Source organism: Grus americana, chromosome 1, assembly GCF_028858705.1.
Source record: "Grus americana isolate bGruAme1 chromosome 1, bGruAme1.mat, whole genome shotgun sequence".
Lineage (NCBI taxonomy): Eukaryota > Metazoa > Chordata > Aves > Gruiformes > Gruidae > Grus > Grus americana.
Genome location: NC_072852.1, coordinates 96,775,749 through 96,797,310, shown reverse-complemented (window position 1 = coordinate 96,797,310; position 21,562 = coordinate 96,775,749). Strand labels below are relative to the sequence as shown.

The 21,562-nt window shown below is 36.3% G+C and overlaps 1 protein-coding gene across 5 annotated transcripts in view; it reads left to right on the top strand.

Moving 5' to 3' along the window:
- CBLB (Cbl proto-oncogene B) overlaps positions 1-21,562 on the top strand; it is a 132,193-nt gene that overhangs the window by 93,376 nt on the left and 17,255 nt on the right. For all 5 annotated transcript variants that reach the window (XM_054838999.1, XM_054838988.1, XM_054839008.1 and 2 more), the window contains 4 exons: positions 2,275-2,478; positions 11,371-11,556; positions 13,433-13,798; positions 16,324-16,418. In XM_054838999.1, coding sequence (XP_054694974.1) covers positions 2,275-2,478; positions 11,371-11,556; positions 13,433-13,798; positions 16,324-16,418 — 851 coding nt within the window. The remainder of the gene's footprint in view (positions 1-2,274; positions 2,479-11,370; positions 11,557-13,432; positions 13,799-16,323; positions 16,419-21,562) is intronic.

Below are 21,562 nucleotides of genomic sequence, written 5' to 3'. Positions count from 1 at the left end.
ACTTTGGCCAATGGCTAGGGATTCAGGAAGAGGACAACAAAGCAATTTAGGCTCAGAGAACTGACATGTTCAAGAACATCAAGCTTCATCACAACATTGCAACCAGCTGTAATTGGCCAGGTACATTTTAGACTTCATTATAAATTTAACTTTTGTATAATTAGTGAGGCAATGAAGGAATATTACACTGTAACAGCATCAGCTGTTGTGAGCTTCTGGTGGGCTGGGATTTAATTGGCAGCATAATGGCTCATTAGACAGGCCTCAAGAGGTCCGATACAGATGTTTTCACTAAGCAGAAAAAAAATTGAGTAAGCAACATCGCATCTGCGTAGAATACTAAGGGTGATTCGGAGTTGTCCACCTTTATGCAGATCAGTCTCTCATATATAAGACTTAATTGTTTACTTTTTGTGACAGGAGTAAAATGTCATTTTCTTCCACAGAAATCTATTCTTGTCTAAAAACTACTTTTCTGGACTTGATTCTAAAAGCGTATGGGTGTATAGGCTGCATTGTAAGGTTCACAATAGCTACTCTCTCCATGTTCTAAACTACCTTTCTGTGGGCATGGGCAAATGTGTGTATTCATATAGACATCTCACATCTCAGTTTTAATTTCTCAGCTGTGTTCATACTCTTGAATACAAGTATCTGCTGCTGTGATTGGTCACCCAATATATTTTGGTGAACTTAGTGCTTTTGAAAAGAAAGGGAGGAAACTGCTAGTACAGAGGTATTTGACAACACAGATACAAGAAAGCCTTGAAAATTAAAAGCTCTGCGCCTCATCTGTAAGGCTGGTTTTAGAAAATGAAACTGTAAAGAATTGTATGAGTAAAGGATGACTTCTGTTCACTTGACAGTGCTTACTTCAGTAGGCCAATGTAATTTGGAGGCACTTTTTGACATAGTAAGTGGTGTTGACTAGTCCTTTGTAATTAGGATGCAAGGCTGCTAAAAGTAGATTACATAGATCTTTCTGTACAAAATGAAAATCCAGTACTAAACATGCAAATAGACATGACTTTTGTCAGGAGGCATCGTTTATAGTTATCTGGCCTTGGGATACAGTTCTTCCACAAACTGTAAAATCACTTGTCAGTTTAGTAAGACTGGCAAGTGTCAAGATAAAAATAATGCTAGAAAAAAATTAAAGCTGTTCTTGCATCTGGGAAATCAAAAAGCTGTGCTTGCTTGATATTTCAGGATAGGTAGGTAGAATTGATTTTGGTGTTCATATCTTTTTAGCTGTCTGTCTACCTGACTGCAAATATGACACAATGTGATTTCTGATTTCAGATTGAATTATCTTGATCTCTCAAAGCTTCATGGCCCTTTTGGGTGTGATTTTTTTTTTTTTTTTTTTTTTTAAAAATTCAAATCTACATTGTGCCTCTTGATGGAAAAATTTCTTTATAAGTGCTTGAAAGACTTCTCTGATTTTTTTGATCGTTAGTAGTCTGAAATCTACTTTAACGGCTTTTTGATTACTTCTGATGAGGAAAAACATGTTTCTGAAATGAGTAGAAGGAATGGAAATATGGCTGCTTGAAAATCATTTAACACATTATAACACTTAGAAGTTAAAATTCAAGTAATTCTTGTTTCTGATAACATGTGAAAATAGTTCCTTGTTTTACATAATTTATTAAAAATGTAGTAAAGTCCTGATATGTTACTTAAACATGTCAAAAAATGTTTGTAGCTTTAACTATTCTATATGCATATCGCTGTATGATGGTAATGTTGCAGCCATGATGGACTGTACATGATGGACTGTATATTCTCTTCAGAGAGTAAGAGCTGCATGCCCTAAAACTCATCTGCATTTTCTAACTTAGAATGAAAAATAAATACTTTAATATTAAAGATATATAGTAAAATGCATTATCTCTGTCCACACACCTCATCTTCTTTCCTCTGAAGAAATAGGAAAATTGTAATCCTAAAAGGCAAGGTGTTACTTCCAGACCTGTAATACTAAGACAATTACAATTTCGGTGCTTTGTAGAGATAATGGTTGCATTTTGATTGTCTGTTTTTAAGTGCAGCTTAATCTTTTGAAGAGAGACAGCTTTAAAAGTGCAGTCATCTCACCATTTACTGTAGTTTAAAATCTGTGAGTCTGTTTCCTGTTTATTCCAGTGGTTTTTTACAAGCTCTTAGAGACCTGTTAAGGGCACTTTTGTATAGAGAGATATAAGACCTACTTTTAAAATTATTTCTATATTTTATTTTTTAAAATGTATGTACTTTTTTGTCTTGCTGTAGGAATCTGATGGCCAAGGCTGTCCTTTCTGCCGCTGTGAAATCAAAGGAACTGAACCAATCATTGTGGATCCCTTTGATCCAAGGGATGAAAACTCCAGGTGCTGCAGTATTATTGATAGCTTTAGCATGCCCATGTTAGACTTGGATGATGATGATGATAGAGAAGAGTCTTTAATGATGAATCGTTTGGCTTCAGTCCGAAAGGTAAATTTTCAAATATTGTACAACAGATAAAGTTATATGTTTGTAAATGAAGCTGCCTGTAACTTTAAACAGTGAGAGGTTGCATTTCATGCTCTAGGTTTCGGCAACTCACTGAACAGTTCTTGGGTTGAAAAAACAAAATGCATCAATATTGCAGCAGTAATACTGAAGTTCAGTAGGAAAAAAAAAATGCAGATTCTCAGCTGATATGAACTGAGTTTACTCTGTTTATAATGAAGGAAGCATGAAACTCATCCAAAATGAGCTATATGGACAATTCCCTGAACTTTTATTTGTAAGGAACAAAAAGTTTCATATATACAGAATATTTTATTAGTTTTCTGCATGTGTGTATACACATGCACAGAAAGTTTGAGGATTAAACGAGTTTCTAAATAGGTTATAAATATTATTGCTTGTAAAGGTGACTTGGAAACCAATTCATATTGCACACCAGGTAGCTTTTAATCATCTTTCATGTGAGTTGTCTATGGGGTTTTTTTCCCTGTATTTTTAGTATTAGGTACTTATAGCAGGAAAAGTGTATCTGAGATTATTTGTAGTATTCGCCCCTCTACTCTGCTTTTGTGAGACCCCACCTGGAGTACTGCGTCCAGCTCTGGGGGCCCCAGTACAGGAGAGACATGGAGCTGTTGGAGCGAGTCCAGAGGAGGCCACGAAGCTGATCAGGGGGCTGGAGCACCTCTCCTGTGAGGACAGGCTGAGAGAGTTGGGGTTGTTCAGCCTGGGGAAGAGAAGGCCCCAGGGAGATCTAATTGCAGCTTCCCAGTACCTGAAGGGGCCTACAGGAAAGCTGGTGAGGGACTGTTTATCAGGGGGTGTAGTGACAGGACAAGGGGTAATGGGTTTAAGCTGAAGGAGGGTCGATTTAGATTAGACGTTAGGAAGAAATTCTTTACTGTGAGGGTGGTGAGGCACTGGAACAGGTTTCCCAGAGAGGTTGTGGATGCCCCCTCCCTGGAAGTGTTCAAGGCCAGGTTGGATGGGGCTTTGGGCAACCTGGTCTAGTGGAGGGTGTCCCTGCCCACGGCAGGGGGGTTGGAACTAGAGGATCTTTGAGGTCGCTTCCAACCCAAGCCATTCTGTGATTCTGTGATTCTATGACTGTGTTTTGGGATGTTTTTTGCCATGAAAGTGCTCTATCCTAAATTGGGATCTTTCTTTGGTCACAGGCGATTTTATCACTGATAAATAAGCACTATCATTCATAAAAGTTTATTTTATATTGGTAGCTTTCACTACTATATTTTAGCCTGGAAAAGATACAATAGGTACTGTCATAGGCCTTGCAACATTGAATTTTACAGTGCATTTTCTAGATTTTACCTTTTACTAAATTCATCTAGATTGAATAGTTGCCTTGGAATTAATTCTGTAACATCTTACTCTTCCATTTCCTTATTGTTGTATTTGTTTAAAAAAAACAAAAAAACAACAAACCCACCACAGTGTTTCACCCTCATATCTGAGAGTATCTGTCAGTTAATACACATACTTCTGATATCCTCCCTAACCTCTTAAGTCATACGAATCATTCTTGTGTTATGTATGTAATACAACATGGCCTACTCTTGGGAACAGTTTATCCTTCCTGCCTGGACTTAAATTGCAGTCTGCAGCCTGACCTCTGTGAGATAGCCTTGAGTTGATGGGCTTTAATAACACTGTCACTTCCATGATAAGGCAAAAATGCATTATGCTTTTATCAAAAGAAGGAACAATGGGCTTTACTATAAGAAATCTTGCTTTCAGTATTCACCAAGTGCTTGAGTGCTTTGGTGCTTGCTATTTTGATGTCATTAATTTCATTGTTCAGTGAAAGAAACCTGCTAACTATCGTGAAGTTTAGGAATGGCATTTTCCACTCTTTGTTAGCCTCTTGAAATCCTTACTTGAAAATGTTGAATTATCAGGTCATTTGGTGATCTTCAGCTGCTGTTTTCTTCTCAAAACTGTTACCAGTGGTTGTACATTGATGCTCTTAGCCACACCACCTGTGTATAATCCGACATTATTTATATACACTTTTGTTAGTAATGCCTTCATCAGCCTTGTCTATATCTTTTAATCATTATTTATTTTTCCTGCTAAACAGTGTTTCCTCGGAGCCTGTTAGAAGAAATTCTCTTTCCTCTATGACATTATGTTGGATTTTAGTCTTTTTGAATTTTTCTTTTGTTCTTATTAATGCTGCTAATATGAACATGATACTGCATAATTGCTGTGTTGTAGTAATTTGATTTGTTGAAACAGTGGAAGTTAGATGACAAAGACAATAATTCAATTCTTGCAGCCTACCTGCTGATACTGTTGTTACTTTGTACTCCCAATGAACAAATTTTTCAATTCTTATTTTATTGGAAGGATTGTAATATGCTTTTTACATAAAGCTGTTAATCCTTGAATATCACCTGGCTAGATCGTATGGTATTACCGAGAAAATCTTACTTTGGCATATCTGGCTAGTAGTGAGCTCGGATGTTAAACTTGCTAGAAGAAGAAGGTTCCAGGGACGTGAAGTCCTGATGAAAGTGACTGTAGGGCTTCATGATTTGTTGTGGAAATATTCAAATCAATCCTTATTGTCCTGAAAGCCTTGTGGGAGGGGCACTGTTGGAAGTGTTTCTAAGCTGTTACTACCAGTTTTCACTACCTTTGTGACTTGTACTTGGAAATACTGCAACTATTCTTTGCATTATGACTATAAGCTCATTTTAGAAGCACACACAGTCAGGTTCATCACTGATTAAGGGGCCTGGGTGGGTTTTTAAGGGAGAAGTTCTTGACAAATTGAAAGTTGAAAAACACGTTTTGGAATTATCATTAAAGTGTAAACAAGATACAAATTTTTTTATCACCTGCTGTACCTGTATGAATTATGAATGTCAGTTGGATATCATAAAAATACCAGTTCTGCACTTTATCACTGTATCTCTGAAGCATACTTATAAACTGTAAGAAGTATCTGAATTAAGTCCCTGAGGGACCTCAGACTTGAAATTGCTTTAAGGAGAAGAATAATCACAAACCTACTTACTCATTCTTTAATGGAACAAGTAAATGGATACACTTTAAGAAAAATGAATCATTCCTGCTAGGTGTTGTGTATGAGTCAGCAGCAGCAGCTGATCAGCTGTAACAGGCTTTAGAGAAATCCAGTGCAATTAGTCTGCTTATCTGCCTCATCAAGCAGCTTGGTTTTTTTTTTAATTTCCAAATTGTCTTCAGATATTTCTTTACAAAAGAGGAAGAGTGGTGCCAAAACCTCTGTTAATTGTCTCATCGCTGAGAAATTTCCAGCCCCATGGTATCAGATTAGCTAATGCAGTTATTGCCTGAAGTGTTCCTTTTCTCAGCTCTATACCGTTTGTGCTAGCCAAGCACAATGTTATAAAATGCACATTTAAAAAAATGTGCAGATTACAGGCTCAGGTAAATATTTAAAGTGGCTTTTTTCATTTTTAAAGAGGGTATTTGAGTCTCTAGTAGACTATGTTTATTATTCCATAATGTTTAATGTTCCATTGTCCCAGTGAATTAAGAGTTATCTGTCACTTTACCTTGTAGAAGATGTAACTTGATATACTTCTTTTTAAAAGAAAGAAAGAAAATAAGGAAAATGCATAAGGCAGGGGTTCTTGTTAAGAGCAAGTAATTTTGAATTCATAAGTGCTAAGATAATTGTTTGATCCAAATAATATTACATGAAAACATAGAGGAAGGCCCTAGCAGTATAGGAGACTATGAGGTTTTCAATAGCTTAAAGTGAATTAACATTCTCTAAAAATGCTTTCTTCTAAAACTAGATGAAGTTATCTTGTCTGGGGAGTTACTGTCTTTTCTGGAATTAATTTCGTAAGTTTTGGTGCATTCAGACTGCTAACTTTGATTCTCACTGTTATTTTAAAATAGCTATAGTAAATTGTCAAATCTGAAAGGCATGATTAGGCTTCTTCCAGCAGATGAGTCAGGTCAAACTTAACAAATCATGACAAAAGTCCTTGGTTCTCAAAATGAGGGAGGAGACTATGTTTTTTTGCTCCTCCCCCTCATTTCCATATTATTAAATTGACTTCTTTCTGGTAATGAAAAAAGACATGTATTACGTCGTAGTAATGTTTTCAGTTTCATCATATAAAATACAAGACTATGTAAAAACAGATTTCAAATACATATCCAGGTATTCCCTTCAGCTGTACATTCTTAACTCTTGCTGACATGTCACTTCCTTCTTAATGGTGCACCTGGTTTGTGAGAATTTATTAAGGTCATGCTACACAAGAAGAGAGTCCTTAACTGTTTAGTTATTAGTATTTGAAAGAGGCATAAGTGCCGGGAGGCAACGTGCCTCCCTTAGTTAAAATGTATTTTACTCATTGCCTTGGGCAGCGTGGTGCTGACTCTCACAGCCTTAACTCTCTCTCCCTCCTTCACATGCATTTTCTTGGGTCAGCAAAGGAAAGATTAAATAAAGAACTAACCTGTCTATGTAAAAAATGTTTACAGCAATCAGTGTTAAGTGCTGTAACTTTATAAACTCATACAAATTTTTAAGTCCAGATGATACTAACCTGTATAGGTCAAACCTTATCCTGACAAGAATTAACAAATATGCAAGTTTCTTTACTTAAAATCAACCAAGAGTAACTTCAGGGAGCTACTTGGAAATGAAAAGTCCGCTTGTAGCGTAGGTCTGCTTTAGACTGTCTTAGATTGCTCATTATGCAATTTATAAATTACTGAGTTCACTCTAGCAGGACATGAACAATCAGGATGATATTCTTCAGTCAGTGACTTGTTCGGATTTGTGTTGAGTATGCTTTTCTTATGCGCACCTCTGGCACAAAGGCATTTGAAGCTACAACTCTTGATTCAATAGCCCGTCTGCCAATATTTCCATCAGAAAAACCTTCCCTAGAAATTGTAATCAATGTCAGAAGCAGCCTTATCCTTCAATTCACAACTGCTAGGGGCAAAGTGATCCCAGTATATCCCAGTAATAAATACATCTGGTTAAATAACACGAGTGTGGTCTGCTCTGCGGTACAATTGCAAAGTAAGTCGCAGCTGCTTTTCCCTTGCAGCAGTCATGCCAGCCAGATGAAGTCCACGTTGTTACAAAGGAGGCTGTGTTCTTTTCCTTAATTACATCTTTACTGCACAGGTCGGAGCGTGTTGCTGCACAGCCCTTTTGTACGCTGAAGGTCTGTCTTCTCTCACTGCCAGTTCATTTGTATTAGTTTGTGTCTTAATAGCTTGCTTGTTTTATCTTTTTATCACTCTGCTGCTCTCATTGCTGCTTTATTTCCAGCGAATGGAAGATACACAGAAATATCTAGTAGGTGACAAACAGAAAAAATTTAAATCTCTCCATCCATAGGGAGTCTGTCAAAAAGAGCAGATATTATGTACATCTGTTAATGCCCTGGCATCTACATGAAGTGCAGCCATTTCGTTGGCCTAGCTGTCAACAGACATCAAATGATGCAGCTAGATGGGTTGTATGGGGGTGGACAGGAAAAATACAGTTTGGTTGTTTGGTTTGGGGTTTGTTGGTTGGTTTTTTTTATAATGGGAATATGATAGAAATCTGATACTGAATCCTGAAGAAAACCTGTTTGTTGCTGTCGAATATTTTGGTTTGTTTGTTTTATTTTAGTTTCAATAGATCTAAACAAGGAATCATAATTTTTAGTTTCTCCCAGCATTTTCTCTTACCTCAACACCAAGCAGTGACATGCATTAAGCTTCCTTGTAGGGGAGAGAACCTGCTTTTACTATCAGCTATTTTCTTTTTTTCCTTTTTTATCCTCATGCCTCAGAAGTTATTCGTTAACCTGGTGGCCATCATCAGTTCTCTTTTTGAAATCTCTGGGGCCATAGCATGCTCTGATAGTATTGTGGCTGTAGGCAATAGTAGTTCAGGAGACTGAAAGACTATTTTACTATTCTGAAACAAGACATTGATGTAGGCTTAAGCTTAAATTGATGTCCTTTCACATGCTTAAGACTTTGAAAAATTTGCATTTCATTTTGGCAGTTGTGATTTACCATTCATGGAATATGGTGGGTAGAGATAGCTAAATACCAAATATATAGGGAACCAAAAGTTTATCACATAAAGTAATCTCCTGTTTCAACAGAATTAAAACCATGTCGGGTTCTAAGAATCTTGAATTTTTAAATGCATTATCATATTGTTCTAGTTGTTGTTATTGCCTACTACGTATTAGGTGTGTCTTTCAGCCACTTGTTTCCATAAATCTGAAAATAACATCAGTCCCCAGTGGATTTTAAATGTGAATATTTCCATGATTCCTGTCTCTGCTGGAGCTGACCTGTTGTTAGGGCAGGAGAAAACAACTCTCGCATGGATGAGACCAGTGGGCTCACTGAGGGAAGAGCGTAGCATTTTGCCTAGGGATTCTGCAGAGCAGAACTGTGTAAGAGAAGGTTGTCATAGAGAAACAGTGACGGATATTCCTAAAATGCTGTCACTACAACATTGTTCATTTAGCTGTGGATTCGCATAACTACACACAGCGTGACATTTGAGACTCTGTCAGGTTACCCTCTCAGGAAGTCAAGTTAATTAATGTGATGGTATGACCATTAGAACATCTTAAATTCCAAACAAATGTTTCCTGTCCAGTACTCTGTTTTCAGTATTTCCTATTTTTCTCATTCTTTGTTTCCAACTCCTATTAGATATATAGGATTGTTTCTGAGACCACCTGGAGCAATTCCCTGCTGACTGAGACGCAGTATGTTGTGCAACGCTTAAAATGTAGAGACGTACTACAACACTTTCATTTATTTTAAATAACGGTATCTTTTTGGAGGTGAGCGACCTCCTTATTTGGTTCTATTTCAAATAATTGGGGAAATAAATTCATTTTCTGTCTGATGCTGAAGCAAAAGCATTGAATATATTATATTACATGGCTCTTGGCTTTTAGGAATGCCGGTTGGAGTTATAAGTAAACTTTGAAAACTAATGCTATTAAATGATACGGTGTTTAATATGCTATTTAACTGACAGATGCTTTCTGTTAAGGACAATGAATTGACATTCAGTTTATAGTAATGTTATAATTATGGTTACCCAGGCATGCTTGCGAGATACATATCTAGCTTAGTTATTCAACTTCCCATAATGTTTAGAAAGGCTAAGCACCTCACAATCATTCATGTGTTTTTCCTCACGGACTTCAGTCAAGGTCAGGGACATTCACCAATTAGATGAAACAAAATTTAAGGACTATATTCAAGCCATTTAATATGAACATTGTGACCACTTCTTTATAGAAAGGAGAAACTGGGAAGCTTCTGGTAGCCATGAAGAGCATGAATCTTGAGTTGCTCAATCTATTGAAATTGCATGTGTAGTTGTGACACTGAGCTTACACATATAGACCAAGTTTATACGTTTATATACGTAAACCCCTGCGTATCACAAAATAAATCGTTCTGGCAATGGAATTGAACCTCAGCCTTCTAGCTCTTCAACACCACCTCACTCCTCTGTCTCATTTTTTCTTGCAATGTTATCCAGTAATACTGTGGTAGCTCCTGTTTCTGAAGGAAATCTGGTAGTGATCCCAATTGCATAGGACAGAATATTAAACTAAGCTGTAGTGCATACAGTAAGGAGTCAGTATACTAGATTCTTTTCCTGGATCTCCTTTTGAATTTATGAAGTTTTCAGATTCTTTAACATAGTTGCTATATGTAAAGAAAGGCAATGTTGTTTGTTTGTTTGTTTACCTTGTTAAAGAACTTCTAGTCCCATCACTATGGGACATATAGCATTGGTGAGCAATTTTATATGCTTACCTTAAGAAGATGACAGATCGTTAGCATCTACAGGCAAGTTATGTTGCGAGAATACAGGGATGCCTCAGTGCACAAGTGGCCTGGGGCTGACGCTTGGTGTGAATGCCTTCCAGCTACTCGTGTCTGCCGTCAGGGCAAGCACAGAACAGCGTAAACATCCCGGTTTGCTTACAGTACACTGATACAAATACAGTGCGTTCACAGAAGTAACTTCAACTGATTTATGCAAACAACTAAACTGTGTTTGTTAAAGCTCAGCCAGATGAGGTTCAGGAACTAGTTGCAAAAATGGGTGGAGCCTGTACTGAGGATTGAAATCTTTGATTCTGATGAATTTGAACGGACGAGTCAAGAAAAAAACAAACCATCATTTGTCACTTGAGGGTGATATTAAATGTGTGTGTGTGGTTAGTTTAATATTTGCTAAAATGATAAACTGAATTGTCCTAGAATGATTTTGTAAATCAGCAAATTAACGAGGAAAGGAATAACTGCTTTGCCTACTGGCTAGCTCGTGATTTTTGATTCGTAAGTTTTCAGAAGACACGTATGTTCCATTTTCTGTGGAATATGTTTTGAAAATGGGCTGCAGTTAATAGACAATATCATAGGCATCTGGCTTTTAAAAGTCATGTATAGAATTTTGGATGGAGTACTCTGTGAATAAAAAAGTCATCAAGAGTAGCAGTACTACAGTAGAATCTCTATGTTTGTGATTGTTTCCTTTTGTATGACAATGATTGGTTGTTTTTTAAACAAATTACTGCAATATATATTCTTTTATTTTCATCACGAATTAACACGGATCTTTAGTTTTGAGGTAGAAAGACTTGCTGACTTCTTTTTCAGTAACCATAAGCTAAGCACCTATGCTGTCCATTAATTAAGAGCAGCAGGGTGTCAGTTATGATAAATGACTATTAGTAAGTGCCTGACAAGTGTCAAATGTTTTAGTCATGGAATGGAAGTAAGTTGTATACTTGGTCATCAGGTAAATAGTAGTAATATATATATTTTTTTTTTTTTATCTTGAAGTGCAATGAGAGGCAGAATTCACCAGTGACTTCACCGGGATCTTCCCCTCTTGCACAAAGAAGAAAACCTCTTCCAGACCCCCTGCAAATCCCACATCTTAGTCTTCCACCTGTACCTCCTCGGCTGGATCTTATTCAGAAGGGAGTAGCACGGTCACCATGTGCCAGCCCAACTGGATCGCCAAAGGTACGACTTAATTGAATCGTTATTTCTTTATATATGAATATTTAGAAATTGTGTTCAGTTGTTTTCAAGGTGAGCTTGCTTTTTTATTTTGGAAGACAGACTATTAAGAAATTTTCCATGTGCGTTTTCTTTTTCAGGAGTTTTGCTCTGTCCAAAAGAACTTTTAATTCCTTGTAGTTTAGAAAAACTTCAGATTACATCCGCAAAGACTATGTCTCTTATCTCCTTCAGTTGATTTTGGCGAGTGCGTGTTCCTTTGCATGATATCTTCCATAGTCAAATGTTTACAGCTACGTGTGTTGGTCAAATATGACTTCTGTTTGTCTGATGATTATATTGCACTTGGCTACGGTCAGAATTTTAAAGACATTGCTGTAATGGATCAATTCTGTAATAAATCCCGATTCATGAAAATAAATAGAAATTAAAGTTTCCCGAAAATAGGTTTTAAGGTCATTGTCTCATTTAAATTATATGTTGTGCTCTGATGATGATTTGTGCTCATTCTTCACAGTATCCTTACAAGAAAAATGTGCGGAGATACCCTGCTTTCAAAACCTTAACTGGCATGTATTAGGACTCAAGTTTCAAGGGAAATAATAATGACTCTATAGCTAATAAATTGTATGCTGTATTTTGTGAAACTAATGATACTAAAGAGGTAGTGATTTGAGTGGATAAGCATGAATGAGAACAAATACTATGTTTGTTGGTCTCTATTCTGAGTTGATAATTTTGTTGTGATTGCTATATAGACAGGGGGTATTAGATCTAAATTTTGGTTTTTTAGATGATGAATTCAAATTCAAGTTCAAAACATGACTTGAAACCTCTGTGCTCATAGTAATACAGTATGAAATACCTTATTTATTTTGTCAAGTTTTTATTTCAAGCTTGAAAATCAACTTTTTTTAAGATTATAGCAGTTTATAATTTAGAGAAAAAAATAGAACTTTGGATAGTTTCTTTAAGCTTCTTTAATTACTTTTTATATTATACAAAGGAATATATAACACATTAAGAATATATGCTAAACATTTGGCACAGCCATTGAAAATTAATTTTACAATAGCGTATTTTTACGAAGTTCATGTCTTGTAAAAACCAGAAAATATAGACCTGCAGGTAGAATAACTTTATTTTCAATCTAAGTAACTTGTTGAGCTGCTGCTCGAAGAATAGTGGTGGGCTAACCTGCGAAGTGAGAGCAAATACTATTCTGACTTTAAAACTTTTGTGGCCTCTGTCTCTTCAAGTGGTAGTAATATGCAGGCTTATCAGAATCCATGAAAATTTCACCTTCCAAGGGAAATCATCTTCCCTGTATTCCTTATGGTAGCTGGTGGTAAGAGAAAAACATTTTGTAAAGACCCGGCCCGAGTGTCATTTTGTAAAATGCTGTTAGTAATTCATACCTAATGAAAATGTTTTGATTTTATGAGATTTGTGCTCTTGGAGGCTATACAGCTATCTGTATAAGGTTTGGTTTGGGTTTTTTTGGTAACTTGGTTTTCAGTTTTTTCCAAACATTCCTCAGAATTCATTTCAGCAGCTAAGTAAATGATTCAAAGGATCAAAGCAAAGGATTCTGGAAAAAAGTTATAGGTCAGATAAATCTGCCTCAGTCAGTTTTGTTTTCTCCCATCCACCTCCTTCCTTGGGTTACTCTGCAACAGCAGAAATGGGGACATGCTTTCTGAAGAGAGGCCAGGTTGTCTGCAGAACACAAGACAAGATTAACGTTTAACTTTCTGGCAAGTACTCTTGTGATGCCTTGAAAATACCTCAGTTAGAAATGGTAAAGCTGTATTTGATCATGGGAGAAATATGCATGCCTATGTGTAACTTTTTTTTTTTAACTTACTGTGTTGTTTAGTCTTCTCCTTGTATGGTGAGGAAACAAGACAAACCTTTGCCAGCACCACCACCTCCCTTGCGTGATCCTCCACCGCCCCCACCAGAGAGACCCCCTCCAATTCCACCGGACAACAGGATAAGCAGACACCTGCATCATCCGGAAAGCGTGCCTTCCAGAGACCAGCCGATGCCCCTTGAAGGCTGGTGTCCCAGAGACGTGTTTGGGACAAGTCAGTTAGTAGGATGTCGAATAGGGAGTGATGCTTCTCCCAAACCAGGACTGACTGCAATTTCAAACATAAATGGAAGGCACAACCGCATAAGTTCTGATCCAGGGTTTATGAGGAAACACAGACGTCACGAGCTGCCTGCAGAAGGTGCCAAGGTATGAAAGAGCCAAACATGTTGAATCCTAATTTGATACCCTACTGCAGCATTGTCTTGCATTGGCTAAAGTACTAGTTGGTCAGTGTTGATCTGCTGTTTCAGAATCTTTCCTGTCATGACTTAATAATAAGTTGGCCATAAATAAATGGTAACACTGTAATTTGTAAAGCAGTAGTACATGAGGTTCTAAGTTACAATTTTTAACATGAAAACTTCAAAAAAGAATGGCTTGGAGAGAAAATTCTAGATTTGCTATATTCTTTTAGCAAATTAGCCATATAGTTGGTGCATGATAATAATATACCACTGTATGCTATAGTGTAGTTATGTAGCATCTCAGGTCCACTTTGGAAGTGTCTTTTTCCAAAATTGTGTATGCATTTGCTGATGAAATAGTAGGTTTTCCAGTTACCTCTGTCATAGGTGGGGTCAGGACTTGGTAACATCTTCAATCTGTAATGTGTGCAATGTGTACAGGTGATGTATACAAACGTACTTAAATTGTCAGACATATTGTGTGCATTGACATAGAAAGCTAAATATTCTAAGGGTCAGTTGCATTCATCAGTAAAACATTACTTTCTAAAGAGTGTTAAATTAGTCATGATGTTCAGTATACTCTAAAGGAAAAGATCTAACCTGCCTTGAGACTAAGAAAGAGGAAACAAATAGATCCAAAACCAAGCTAAATGTAGAGTCATCGAGCAGCATCCTTGAAAGTGCTCAGTGGCACAACGCACTGATTTGTTTTGATTTGGTATTATTGTCAATATGCTAAACCTTATTTGGGATAATTAGCATTACAACTCCCTTTCTCTTTGTCAGTTGTTTACAGTAATACACATATCTTTGAATCTTTCCTCCTTTGTACTTTAATCAGAACTCCAGTTGCTGGAGTTGTACATTGTTGTAATTCGTCCATAGCAGCTTTCGACTTCTCTTGGACAAATGTCCAGCGTAATGCCCAGTAATCCATGTTCAGAATTGTCACTTGCAACCTTTCCACTGATTGTCTAGCTTGGTTTGGCTAGGGGGCATCTGCTAAGTATGTTTTCCTGTCCTTGGTTGCGGTGAATAGTATGTATGTCTATAACTGTGGTGTTCCTTCTATCAAAAAAATTGAAGGATTGTTTCTATATGTTAATTGAAGATAGTTAGGGAGGGGGAGCATAGAGGGAGTAGTTCTGGCAATAGGCAGCTTCAGACAACTTGCAAGACCGTGTACAGTTGGGGAGGCTCAGGTTTGAAAAGAGATTAAGGGATGCTGGCCTAAGAAAAAAAATCCTAATTCTGCTCTAATCAGTTTTATCAAAGCAACTTGGTAATTTATTCATAGAGCAGGTTATTAACTCAAAGCTGCTGCTCTTCTTTTTTTTTCTTTTTTTTTTCTTTTTTTTTTTTCCTTGAAGACTACATAGATTGTGCTAAGGAGGATGGATTTGTGGTTAAGTCACCGTGGTTAGAAATGATAATTTTTTTCTTTCTATTTGCTTTTCCCAAGGTCAAAAGCTACTTAGCATTTCTATCTCAATTTTATATTTTTTTTTTTATATGGATGTTTTCGTTATTTTGAAAGTACGTTACTGAAATTCAATTAGTATTGGCAAACAACATTGACATATATGATGAAAGGTGCTTAAGAACTCCATGATATTATACATAATTACAATGTCATTTTGTCAGCATTGAGGCAAACCACAAAATTTTACTTATGACTAGGGTTGTTTAAAATGCGATAGCTTGTAATCTGATTTTAAAAGGATACTGGGTTTTTATCTTCATACAGTATTCCAGTTGTGGTCTGGTGCAGTATTGAAGCTGATGGAATAAATACTTCTCAAATCAGAATAACCACTCAGTGTAGAAGTGCCATTTTAGTCAGGAGAAGTTACATATGTATTTCTTTAACCAAATGCTGTTTGAACTGTCATCTTCAGGTTAGAGATCTAAGCCATTTGGTTAAGTGGAGCAACTGACAACTGTGAATTACCATTTCAGACTGTGTGCACATTCACAAGGGAAACATTTAATGAATTTCTTTCCTGATTCATTTATTAATTGTAATATAATCTATTTGCTATTGGGAAAAGCCAAGAATCAGGAAGACAATCCTATGGGTAGGAAGTGGATTTTGGCAGGCACCATATCACTGATTTTTAAAAAACATTAATATGTTTAGCATGCTGTGCCTGTTATTTTCTCACTGTACTTATCTCTGTCACTTTGATCAGTTTGCAATCTCAAAATCTTAATTTTCCCCCAAGCAGTTCAGCTTTAATTGAGTAGTCACCGTGATGTGGAACTGCCTTTTTGGGTGAAGTTTTAAGCTGTGTTCTACAGCTCCCAAATGGGGTGAGCTGAAACGGTTATGAAAGAGTCACTCCAGATACAGCTCTGTAGTATGAACTCCTAGGAGAGCCTTTACAAAATAGACCTTGAGAAGATTATGTGTAATACCTAGTTGATGAACACCTATGATGATAAATGGGAGAAGAGCCATTGTAACACTTGTGTGATTTTTAGGTCTTTTCAAATGGTCATCTGATAAATGAAGAGTATGATGTCCCTCCACGGCTTTCACCCCCTCTTCCAGCTGCCTCCATCATCCCTAATATAAAGTAAGTTAACTTTATTTGTAAAAGAAATGTGTTAATGTTAGCTAATAGCACTGATTCTATGGTGCTAAAAGAAAAGCAGGGAAAAGAAAGAAATAAAATGAACTAATATAACTTGGTGATACATTTTCTATGAACTTTAATGTGGCTTTACAAAGGAAACGTAAATTGTATTGATTAAGTGGGAGCAGTTCTAACGTTAATTGAACATAGTACATTTTTATAGGAAGAGAGAATAAATTGTGGCAGATTTTGCTCGCAGGCATTTGGCAGTGAGAGCAGACGCTGTCTGTTTTTGCTGCTACTGCTACAGAAGTGTGGTCAGAGGTATTTATTGCAGGAGATGAGAGATTCTTGGGAAAGTACTAAGGGTAAAGAGCATCATTTGTGTGCATTCTGCCCCTATTCTAGTCATGCTTTCTACACATGGAGCTTTATCCAGGGTTCACACCAGTATCTTTTCTTTGTTGTGGCTAAAAAACAAACAAAAAATTTTATATCCATTTTAAATGGTGTCAGCCTCCCTGAGTTCCAGAATATGATTTGGGAAATTTTGTCATTTCAAGTTGCAGACTACTCTTGGTCTTCCAGTAACATGGATGTTTATTTGGTACCAAGATGTTGCTGTGCATAGCACACGGGATTTTCTACAGAACAAGAGATATTTATAATAGAAAGCTCAGAAGTGCTATAAAGTACTTTGCCAATTTTTTGTGGTTTTGTAAGGAAATCAGAGCGTATCACAATGTTTGATGTTATCCTACAGTTTCTTTCCAATGTACTCCTTGTGATTCTTGCTGTTAAATAAAATAATTGGGTAGTCAGTACATATTGATAGTAAGAATTTTCTCATTAGTGTGTACTTTCACCGTATCTTCAGAACTCCTTCCATTGTTGTTCAGTTAGTGGTAATACAAAAGACAAATATATTTCAGCATTTCATGAATATGCTGTTTTTTCTTTTCCTAAGTGCTAGAATAAAGGTGCAGTGGAGCATTGACTTTTTCATTCAGAAACATGTGTTCAGGTGGAATAATTGCTGAGTCGAAGCTCTCCATGTTTACTTTCAGTTCAGAAATAAATTTTAGAACATTATCGAGATGTTTGTATAATTGAATGTTATGTGATGTAACTTGATTGAGATAGGGTATCACAGGAATGCTATTTGGATACCTCATGAAATCAGTCCCCTCTATAGATTGATCTCCTTGGATTGACTACTCCTTCCATGATACAGTGCAACCCCTGGGATGTTCCACACACTGTCAGTCAGAAAGACAAAGCAATAACTCTGACAGACAAACTAAATACTTGCACGTTACAAAGCAAATTGAATTCTGAAGAAGATTCTTTTTTTTATTTTTCATGGTGTTGAAATAAGAAAACATTCTGCTTCATGAACATCCCCTTTTTTTGCAGATTTTTGCAAATGTAGCCTAGAATCAAAGTACAATGTGTACAAACACCATACAGTGTTCATGGGAAATTCCCAAGATATCATAGCAATGGCAAAAATTCCATGTTAAGACAATCCAAAACTAGAATGTGTGGATTTAGCTTGGTCAAAAGAAATATCTTCATTAGCTGAAGTTTTCTGAATAGAAAACTGACATATTCCAGCCAAAAGAAAATCTTCATTTGCTAAAACCAAACTCCATAAACTTTTCAGGACTAAATTAACTTTAATTTCTGGTTTGTTTTTGTACTTAAACTTTTAAAAAAGTTTTGATTTTTAAAATATAAAAATATCAATATTAACCTAGGGGTAAGATGTTCACTTTATCTAACTAACTACTACTAAAATGTCACATGGAATGGCTGTTAAAAATGGATCATCATATGTTGTTTCTTGAAACACTGATATGTCTATTTTAAATTTATTTCAAATTAAGTATTTGTTACCACTAGAAAATATCCCAATAATCTATAATAATGTGTGCCAATATGTAGATGGAAAAACTGGGGGCAAGGAATCTTGAAAAATAGCAAGTTTAATAAGTTTAATATTTCCACCAACCTCAGCAACTACTTTCAAAAAGATAACCTAAATAATATTTAACATGATTTAATTTGAAATGTTGGAGAGAATATTTTTACAGTGTATTGTTCCTCCTGTTAAATTGACTTCGCTAAGCCCTTATAAATATGTTGAGCTGTACTTGATGCAAAATACCCTTGCTTTTCACAACTGTGTCACTGCAAGCGATCTGGTGCAAGTTTCTCATTTTTTTTCTACTTTTCCACCTCTGCAGAGTTGTGGCTTGAGAGCTAGTTCATTTCATACAGCTGCAAGGCATTTTATTTTTTCTACTTATTATCCTAAGTCTGTGATTTCAGAGGTTTGACTGAAGGATATATTGACCATGAATAAAATGTCTTAGTCTAAATAATGAGGAGGCAAAATGACCCTTAGTTGAAACTTCACAATTCTAAAACATCCCTACTTGACTTGTTTGATCAGTTTTTATTGAATAAGACATTACAAATATGACTTTTTTCTTTTTTCTTTCCTAAATTAAATGAATAGAAAAGCACTAGTATCTTTTTTCTGGAAACAGTGCTGATTTATTTTCATTTTACGAAATTGATTAGTGTTAACCATACTTTAATAATGAATTGTTGGACTCATGTTAACCAAGTGTCTGATTTTTATATTCCACTCAGCCACTATGTTGCTGACCTTATGTGTTAAAACAGTTATTGTTTTATTGGACTGCTGTAATTATGTCACATTATTTTAGCAGCTTTGATCAAATTGGTATTTTATTCTTGAAAAAATGAATAAAACTTCTATGTAGAAGATACAGAACCATTCTTCCCCAAAACTTAGAAATGTTCAAGTTAGTGTTTTATTCCTGTGAGTAGGTCCCATTTTGCTACATTGATAGAAAACTGGCCTCTTTGTCTCAAAAGTGCTTTGTACCACCATGATGTTTTCTGTGAGAGAGCATCTATTTTTGAGTGTGTAATGAGACATCCAATTCCAAGTACCTTTTGTATTCTATAAATATTTTAGGAATATCTGGTTGCTTTGAGGTAGTTAAGGGAGAAGTAGTACTGAGAGGTATTCCTCCTCTTGCTGTCCCTTCTATCTTGCTAAGAAACTTTGAAGGTGAAGTCATAGTTCCATTAAAGGCAACTGTGACTTGGAAATCCTGCCTCACTTGAAATCAGCCTTTGGCATGGCACTTCTCCAGTGGTGTTAGAAGGAGCACTGCTGACGTGCAGGTTCTAGACATCTGAGAGATGATGCGCTCTGGATGACACAACATGCCCTGAGGTCATAGCTTGGCAGGCCAGTGAGTTTGGATGTGTCAGCTGTTCTATGGTAATTCTCGTTGTGTTGCATGCAGGCTTACCTGGTGACAAATAGAAAATTGTGTCCTCCTCTATGAATGAAGGTGTACTGCTTTGTATACACTTTGGTTTTAAGGGCAGAGCGCACTCAAGGTTGTCAGTTGACAAGTATTGACTTGATCATGTGGTCCATATAACTTAACACTTATTTTGCTGAAGCAGATTTTGCTGGAGGCCCTACAAGATTAAAGCTTTTGCTTGCACTGGCAAGTAGTACTCTGCATAGAACAGAGGAGTTGATAGTAAGGACCTGATGTCTGTGCTGTACATGTTACGGGGCAGCAGTTCAACTAGCTGTAGTCTTGTCCCATGAATGTGAACAGTCTTTGGCAATCAGAACTAGTAGGGGCACACTTGGAGTGTATCATGTATTGCAGTTTAATCTAAAAAGTATTCAAGTTGTGCATTCTTCAGTGCAGATCAAAGCACAGTAAGTGGGGAGGTAAAAGGGATTCATTTCAAAAGCACAGTCCTGATCTGGACTGAAATACATGGATTGCAAGTTCATCGTGTCTAAGTTCTGTGAATCAGTTTACCAGTAAAATGGTAGAAGGGGAACCTTTCCCTGAAATACTTCTAAATAAGTGTGAGATGTTGGTTTCCCTGGAGTTCTGCTTACAACTAAGTTGGACGTTAAGCGGCTCGACAAAAATGAATTCTCACATCTTTTCCAGTGTTGGCCCTTGGTGCTCAGTTGGGTAAGAGAGATTGACATCTAGCCTTCTGTTCAACAAAGGAGAAAATACAAAGTCAATACTTACCAGAATATAATTCTGACTTTCAACTTTAAAATATTTCTACTTAAGGAGTAGGAAGGGGAACTAAAGAATATATAAATACAGTGCACTGGTCAGTTTTGTATTCCTCTGTACACAAATCTTCTAAAAATGTAAGAGTAATGAAGTTTTTTAAAGTGTAATTACAGAAAATTTCACCAGCTTGATAAACAGATGCCTAAGTGTTTCATGTCTTCATTTATAATGACAATGTTCATCTGTTTAGTTACAAAAACCTAAAATATTTGTCTACTTATCTTACTGGTGGTTTTCTGTAGAGCAATATAGAGTTGGTCTTAGAACAATAGAGATTTAATAAAGCAATTTGATCTTGAAGAAATTTCAATCATCATGAAGAAAATGGGATAGACGTCTAGCAGAACAATGCAAAATATGTTTGGAGTCAGATATCATTACAACTGGCGTAAATTGGAAGAGTAATATGATTTTTAAAAAATATTAATTCTGAAATATTAATAAAACATAAGTATTGGACAATTAGGACAATAATGGAGAGCATATTAGCTATATGTTAGTACTCTAACTCTTCTACTGCTTTACAAATCAAAACCACCTTTTAAATGTTAATCACATAATAATATTTACAACCTGGCAAATATTTTCCTTACTTTAAATGTAAGGAAAGAGAGACTACTATTGTGAAGGACTCGTCAAAGGCTACACAGTATTCAAAAGCAGGAGACTTGGAACTTACGTCTAATAATAGCTCCAAGCCAGTAAAAATTTCTCAGCAGTGCAATAATGTTGGGAAATTTGATTTTGGCATATGTATACATACTGGTATCCTGTGAATAAAGGTGTAGCTTTTTTATAACATAAGTTAGATTCTTGTGTCTACTGAATAAGTAAGAAAAAAAGCAGGGGCATGAACTAGGTGAAGAGGGGAAAACTTTTTTTGTATTCCTTGAACATACCACATTCATTTAGTTTAAAAATTGTCAGTAAGTAAATCCTCCAGCTTTCCTGTCTGAGCACTGGTTTTAGCAAGAATCT